The sequence below is a fragment of the Microtus pennsylvanicus genome, unplaced genomic scaffold, assembly GCF_037038515.1.
Source record: "Microtus pennsylvanicus isolate mMicPen1 unplaced genomic scaffold, mMicPen1.hap1 Scaffold_87, whole genome shotgun sequence".
In the NCBI taxonomy this organism is placed as follows: domain Eukaryota; kingdom Metazoa; phylum Chordata; class Mammalia; order Rodentia; family Cricetidae; genus Microtus; species Microtus pennsylvanicus.
In genome coordinates, this window is record NW_027461020.1 from 1 (window position 1) to 7,802 (window position 7,802).

Consider the following 7,802-nt stretch of genomic DNA (forward strand, 5'->3'; position numbering starts at 1 on the left):
CCGTCAAATCCTTGCCAGCCACCTTGGCATCTTCCAGCTTCCCCAGCTTAGCATCTATTTTGGGACCCCCAGTCTCTTTTCCTTCTTTGTCCTTTAGCTTCCGCTTCTCCTTTTTCTTTTTGTCTTTGAGCGACACCAGAGCTGGGTTCACGGTGATGGGCTCCCCCATAATTGTGGGCTTTGGTTGAATAGGCTTCAATGGAGGGCTCTTTGGTGTAGCCTGGACCACAGTGGTCGTGAGGGAGGGCAGTCCAGGTATGGTCCCCGTGGTGGTGGATGTGAAGGCAGCGGTGGGGATAGCAATCAGCTGTGGGGGCGTAGGGGCTGGGGCAGGGGCGATGGGCCGGGCACTTTTCAGTTTAGAGAGGTTTTTGTCCACTTTGCAATTGTTTGCTTTTTTGCCCTTTTCTTTGTCCCCCAAACCTTTTTTGTCAATCAGTCCTTCAGCTTCCAGTTTGGGCATTTCGGCAGCTAAGCTGCTGTCTGCTGCTGCGCAGCCGTCCAAGGCGGCTGCCATGTTGGAGATGACTGGAAGGTTGCTCAGTTCACTGTTAAGGCCCTTCTTCTTGCCAGAATTCTTCCCGGTTTTTGAACCTATGACAGAACCGGGGCCATTGCTCATGAGTTCTCTCTTTCCTTTAGGGGTCCCAGGGGGGTTCCCAGTCCCGGGTGATGCAGGTGCCTTCACCTGGTCATATGATGACACACCTGTGCTTGGCTCACTGCACTCGAGGGCCACATTACTCAAGGCTTCCTCACAGTCCGAGATCTTGTCCTCACTATCAGGCTCGAACTCCAGCTTGTTCTCTGGGTCCAGGTGCGCATGTGCCTGGTGGTACCTAAGGCCATTTATGTGCTTGTACTTTTTGTTGCAGTTTGGGTGGGGGCAATCGATTAACACTGGAGAGGAACAGCCTTGGTCCAAAAATGTCGTCTCTGGTTTCCCTTGAGGGGTGGTAGGGGTGCTTCTGGAATTGGTGCGGACCCGTTTCCCGGGTTTACTGTCCTCGGAGCTGGAGTTCAGATCCAGCTCCATCGGGGGCTTGTTCTTCCTTTTGTTGGTGGAGGAAGGGCTGGCTTTGATGTCCTCTGCAGCACAGTTTGGGGGGGTCCTTCGTCCACTGGCGTTGAGGCTGCCACGCCTCCCTTTCCCATTGGCCCCCCCTCTGTTCTTGCTCTGCAGCCCTCTGGACTCCGTGAAGCTGACCTCGGCGCCAGGGGCGGCCGCGGCGGACCTCGCTCTCTTCCCTCTGCCCCGGCCCCCTCGCATCTCCAGGTCACTCGTTGGTGATTCACAAAACCTAGGGAAGCAAGGAATGGAGGTCACAATGAGCATCTCCAAAAGAGCCAGAGGAGATCACAGGGACACAAGCTAGCACAGAGCACAAGCCACCTTGCCATTTCGAGGGCGGGGTGCAGCCAAGGGAAGGACATTCTATTTTTGCACAGGTTCATCGGCTCAAGACCAGGCTACCAAATGCATTATATTCACCCACGGAGAATCAAAGGGGAGCAGCTCAAAGAGCCGGCTTTCAATCAGTTCCAATTCCCATCTTGAAAAAGGAGAAGAAAACAAAGGAGAGAAGGGGGGGGGCGGACTGACAAGAAACCCGATGGAAAAGAAAGCTAGCATCTGCACTTTACAGCTCAGGCCTAAAGGGCTCAGTTCTCCTTTGCCTGGTTTCAATTACAGGAAGAGTTTTATATATTATTCATTTCTTTCTATAGCTTCTTTGCAGAAATGGGAAAGGGGAAGCAGAGGAAGGAGCAAGAAAGAAAAGGCACCCACCTAGGAGGGGCCCAGTCGTGCTTGGTGCAGTCTAGTAGGGTCCCCACATACGTCTTGTTCCTCCACGTGACATTGACCACCAGGACACCTGTAGGGGAGAGGGGGTGGTTAAAGGGGAGCACATTTAACACCTATTACTTTATTTCCACTTCGTTTATTGTTATTATTTTTACCAGCAAAGTTCTATTCTCACATGGCTTTCAGAAGCTGCGGTTTGCATCCTTCCCCTTTCTGGTTTCAGTGACCTCAAGTAAAAACCCACAGGAAATTGTGTGTGTGTGTGTGTGTGTGTTCGTGCGTGCGTGCACACGCTCACGAATGTGGTGCAAAGGGGCGAGAGTGTGTGAGGGTGTGATCAAGATATTGCTGACAGAAGGAAATGGTTTTTGCCATGTCCTGCTGTAAAGCGGTGACATTCACCTCTTAATTTTTCTATTATTACACATAATTGCTTTCGTTTGGCAGGCAGCCAACGTAAACCAAGCCGGAGTTACCAGTGCTTAAGCCAGAGGGTGGCTGAGAGGAATCTGGTTTCCAATTCAACACTATAAAACAATGGCAACTTTTTTTTTATTAAGAAAAGAAAAATCCCACTTGCAGATATGTAAAAATAGGCACGGCGGAAAAGGCAGGGCCTTGGGGCAGCTGTGACTTCTTCTTGACCCTCCCCTCGTTGACTCTGTGAAGCAGCGAGCAGCCCAAAGGGCTCCGAGGCTCTTAAAATAGCTCTCGTAAGAAAATAAGTGTGCACAACACATTCGCTCTTGGGGTTATCGGCAGTCAACTTTGGTAAGCATTTGCCACAGAGGATTAGGAGAGAACGCTCAAAACCGTCACACGTGTTTCCTTCCAGCCACCCTGCTTTCCCTCCGCTGCACTGCAGGCTTCACCTCGGCGCTGTGTCTGTGGGTCACTAAACCTGAGGGCGTGCAGTGTGCCAGACAGCGCTGAGGGACACATAACACCCTGCTTGTTCCTGCGAAGGACAAGTGCCACTTTAAGGGAACACACACACGCACACACACACACGTCCTTAAAGCGCATCTGTAAGGAGGCTGGATTCTGAGACAATTACAAGAGTAAGGTGAATAAATGAAACATTGAAGGGAGCCATTGTTTCTTTCAGTGCCTACCCCTTCCACCCCCAGAGACCCTTTCTCCAAGTCTTTACTGGGCGACTTACTCACCTATACTATCTACCATCTTGGGAACCTCACAAAGCAAGACCTTTGTTGTTGTTGTTGTTACTGGAGAACCCTTAAATAGAAGGTAAAATAATCTAAATGGTTGGGTCTCGAGTACTGGGGAAGGGAGATTTTTCTCTCAAAAGTCTCAAAAAGAGATCTTAAAATTGTTTTTCATATGGTCGGGGCTGCTGCTAGTTACGTGGCGGCTGACTTTACTCACTAGAAATTCCACTGGCAGTAGGCTAGCCGGGGAAGAAAAGCTAAAAAGAATGGCAAGCATCGCCTCAAATCAGGCTTGATTCCTTTTTATTCCCCCATGGAGGAAGGGTGGGGGCGTTTTTAACCGTTGAGTATGAAAAATCCCATTGTGATGAGAATCAATAGCAATTAGGCATTCGGTCAAAAATTGCACAAGATGGAACAATCGGAAAGGATTCTTTATGAGCACATCCCTTCAGGAAAGAGGGGTGGGGCGTGGAGGAGAGGGGCAAACTGGGCTGCCTTTCTCATCATCTGCTCTCTGGGGCACCGTGTGTGGTGTCAGAGACCTCTGCAGCTGCTTAAAATTCTTTAGCGTGTCAGCTATATTTACAGTGCGGGAATGTATCTGTATTGCCAGAAGGTTACTGCATTTTAGCTTCAGAGGCAATAGGCTGAAATCACTGCGTTCCAGAGTCCCTGATGTAGCACAAATGTATAATTAAAATTGCTTGAAAGGAAACATGAAAGAAACAACAAACCTTCCATTCTTGCAGTAATAAAATTAAAAACAGGAAAAGTCTGCACAGACACTTAACATTTGTCTGCAGTGAAAGGCTTTTGTTACTGCTTCTCCCCTAAGGGTTTCGCGTTTCCAGCAAACGCGGGCCGCCCATTGGCCAGTGCCTGCTGCGAACGCTCACGTCTGATTGGCTGGCCCGATGCAGCTGGCCGTAGCACAGGATGACAAGGCAAGGAGAAAGGGCAGGAGGAAGGATGCTCCCAGCTGCGGGAGAGCTGAAGCATCCATCGCCAGAAGCCCCACAAAGGCTGTGGAAGTTGGAAGCAGCCCCACCCCCACGCCGCGATCCCCGCTACAGGGCTGCACACAGCCAACAGGCCAGCCCTCATGGTACCCTGACAGCCAAATCTGTGGCCTCCAGCCAGGCGAGGGTAACTGGGCCAAAAAGAAGGAAGGGACCCAACATAAGCCATAAATCAGTGGTTATCCAGGGCCACAGGTTGAAGCGGTCAGGGAGACAGAAGTGCAGTTGCAACTTCCACGTGAAAAAACAGTTCACATCTGCTACTGCTTAGCAGCCACGTGGGCCACGTTGTTGTCTGTACTGGAAGGAGTAAAATTCTGTAAAGAAAAGCCCACTTTCAACTTCAGGGAACCTAAATAAGTCACCCTAATTTCAAGAAGCACTCTGAATTTAAAACGCTCAAAAGAAATGCTCCTCTCCCAGGGTGGTTTTTTGTTTTGTTTTTTGTTTTAATTCATTTTTTAACAGCCCTCTCAAGCAGTGCTAATTAGATGCATGGCCCTGTGGTGGTCCATCTTGTGCAAGCCTCTCCTCGGAGTCATAGCAGTTGAATCTGCTCGGAGGGAGTACAGACACTCAGCTGAGGCTCCAGGTTGGGGGAGAGGTTTGGGACTCTTCCTCCATGAACTGCAATTCACTGTTTTTTGTAGGTGGTCCGCGGCCATTGTGAAGGTCCAAGTAGGCGGTTTAGCTCTGAAACATGGAAATTGCTGGGAGTGGTGGCACTGGCCTTTATTTCCAGCAGAGGCTGGTGATTCTCTGTGAGCTGGAGGCCAGACTGGTCAACAGAGCGAGTTCCAGGCCAGCTAAGGGCTATACAGTGAGACCCTGTCTCAATCAGTACATCAAATCTATAATTTTTTATGATTTTGATGAAATTATAAATTTTAAATGTTTTGTAACACAAGGCTATATGAAGCATAAGTTACAAAAGGCACAGTGAGTGATGTAAATCAGATGAAAGTGCCCAGAAAGTACAGGCTTGAACTTCATAAGCCCAGGCTTAAAGGTACGTTTCTTTCTAAATAAATTAGACAATACACATACTTAGTTCCCTGAAGGTTTGTCTTTTCAAGCACACTTAATTCTTCTGAATCCCTTGCCTGTCTCTCTTTCTCTTCAAGCCCTTTTTATGTTTATAAGAATAAGGATCTCACTGGGATTTTTTTTTTGCCCTTCCCTTTCCACCTATTTGAAAAATTCCTGAGGCATATTCCTGTTAATCCTAAGCAAATGGGGGGACTACAAGGATAGAATGGGAAGCTCAATAGTATGACTTTCTTCTTCATATTGTTGACACTTTATCCCACATACTGGTATACACACACACACACTCACACACAGAGGCTTCATAAAGATTCACGCTCTGTTTCCTCCTCAGACCCATCAAGCATTGGCTGTGTCTATTGGGTCTTTTTTAAGTACTTATTGGTTGCTACTGAATCACACTTTGTTGGAAAATCTGTTCAGCTTCTGTACTTACAGGGTCTACAGTCTTACAGTCGGGGTAGACATGCATCACAATCTAGAAGTCGAAGCATGGCTTTGCATATTACCAGTACTTAAAGAGTGTGCTCTTTACTAGACTAGAACAATCTCACATTAGATGAGAACTTGGGTGTGATGCTCTTGGTTCCTGCTCTACCCTCATGCCCTGCTCAGAAGGACGTCTTAGACCAGCAAGCTCTCATACCAGTAATCCTAAACCTAACCTCCTATCACCGGATCAGTTACTGGAGCCTGATACAGAGGCAATCAGACACATTCATGCCAGGAATCTGGGTTGGCAATGTAGAAACTTGGAAATGATGATACAAAGAGAAGTCTAAAGATCTCTGTGTTAACTAAGAGGACCAGGATGGGCAAGGGCCTCAAAGATGTAATAGCTAAGAGATGAGACAAAGATGCCAAGCGCTAGATCAACACCTCAATACTTGTGTGTGTGCCTTCTTTGGGGGGAGTTAAGTGGGGTGGGACCGGCAAGATGGCAGAGTTCTCCCTCCTGTGGGAACTTGAGTCACCCATGGCTTTCTGCTCACTAGGAATGCTTCCGTGAGAAATTCATACATGTTTGAAGATAAGATGTGTCATATCCTGGTAGGACGCTCCTTTACATTTCCCTCCATTCCTGGGCACCGTGAGCGGGTCTTTTCTAGCACTCCTTTGTGTTTGGTATGGTGTCTGCACACACATCCCTGAGAAGCACTGACCCTCAAGCACAAGATCACTCAACACTTTCGAACCTCCAGGACTCTCATCACAATCAGCGCCTTTTCTCGAGGTCTCACTGCTTCTGTATTTTTTCCGTAAGAGTAATTTCCCACTAGCTTACGGGGTAGCAGACTTTCTCTATGGAGAGATTCTGCTTCTAAGTTACTATTTCTTGTATCTGTGAAACCGCTGCCTCAAGAACTGGGCAAATGCTGATTGCCCAGTGGTTCTGCATCACTCTGCTTATATTACAGTTTAAAGACTGTCTGAGTCTTAAAAGAGCCTCATCCTTGGGAATGGGAGCATCACCAAGATACATCTGGATGGATTTGGTGTGCACTCGGGCAGAAAACACAAACCTCATTCTAATAACACCAAACTGTAACCCGTTTCTGCTGTAAATCCAAGCCCCGCCCCTTCGTGGGCTACACTTTCTTTTATTTTACTTTTCTAGAGAAACACCACGGATAATAGAAAGGCCACTGTTTCAGATCCTGGGTCCCAGTGTGACTACTGCATAGGGCGGGGCTTATCAGCAGTCCTTTGTGTGGAATTCTTCTCCAAACAGTCCCTGGTTTTTTCTGTTGGATGCTATTCTGGTGCTCTTCTCAAAGCTGAAACTGCTCTAGTGGCTCCGGACCGCTTTCCCTTCAACTAGATTCCCTTTCAGGACACAAAGTTTATAATTATTTGAGAAGTTTTTAAGTTTGTCCATAAAACACCTACCAGCCAAAAGAGTAAAATGGCTTTTCTGTTGCCTACACCAAGGATGTATGGTGCACCAGCACAAGAAAAGTCAATGTTGTCACATGACCATGAAACAGTTTTTTTTTTTTTTTAAGGGAGCCCTACTGCTGGGCTGAATGTTTGAAGAGTCACTTTAACCACATCCTGTAATCAAACCATCTGGAACACAGTTCTGCGATTAGTCACCCTGAACATTGGGCTTTATCTGAACAAATAATGTATGGCAATGGAGCTTGCGAGATAGGGCAGGGCTGACAAAAAAAAGTATAATGAAATACTTTATGCCCTAGTATGCCGCCACCCCAGTCGTAAACCCCAGAGACACACTGTTCTGGCGCTAATGCACTACCTTGTGAGAGCTTAACGATTCAAGGACAGAAGGGCCAGCATTTGCTGGTCTCCATGGATCTCTGTTGGCGGCTGGAATATGCTGGCATCACTGTACCTTTGTTAATTATAACCTCTATATGACAGTCCAGCATTCCATTTTGGTGCTATTTCCAGGGCATTAGAAGCAGGGTTCGTTCTTGGCAGAGTAGTTAGGGCTGTTTGCCATGGGTTAAGGCGCATATCTAGATATTTGTTTGAGTTCTTCCAAACGCCACCATATGAGGAGGGGGGGAGGGGAAGAAGGAAGAAGAAGGAGGAGGAGGAGGAAGAAGAAGAAGAAGACCCAATCAATACTGAAAAGCAAAGACTAGATCTTACTCCATTCTACCTTTTGAAAAACAAAGTGGTCCTCCCCACTTTTCAAAATATTTCAACATTTATATACAATCTGTGTAGTTCTTATTTTAATCTGGAAGGACTTCCCTACTACAAATATATCTAATAAGCCTTTAA

The 7,802-nt window shown here is 47.3% G+C and overlaps 1 protein-coding gene across 1 annotated transcript; it reads right to left on the minus strand.

Moving 5' to 3' along the window:
- Positions 1-4: 4 nt before the first annotated feature.
- LOC142842437 (zinc finger protein 608-like) lies at positions 5-1,873 on the minus strand (the record flags this gene model as incomplete). Its single annotated transcript, XM_075959156.1, has 2 exons — positions 1,790-1,873; positions 5-1,301 (listed from the first exon to the last, which is right to left on the minus strand). A coding segment is annotated over exon 2 (1,266 nt), but the record flags the coding sequence as incomplete, so codon positions are not given.
- Between the last annotated feature and the right edge of the window lie 5,929 nt (positions 1,874-7,802).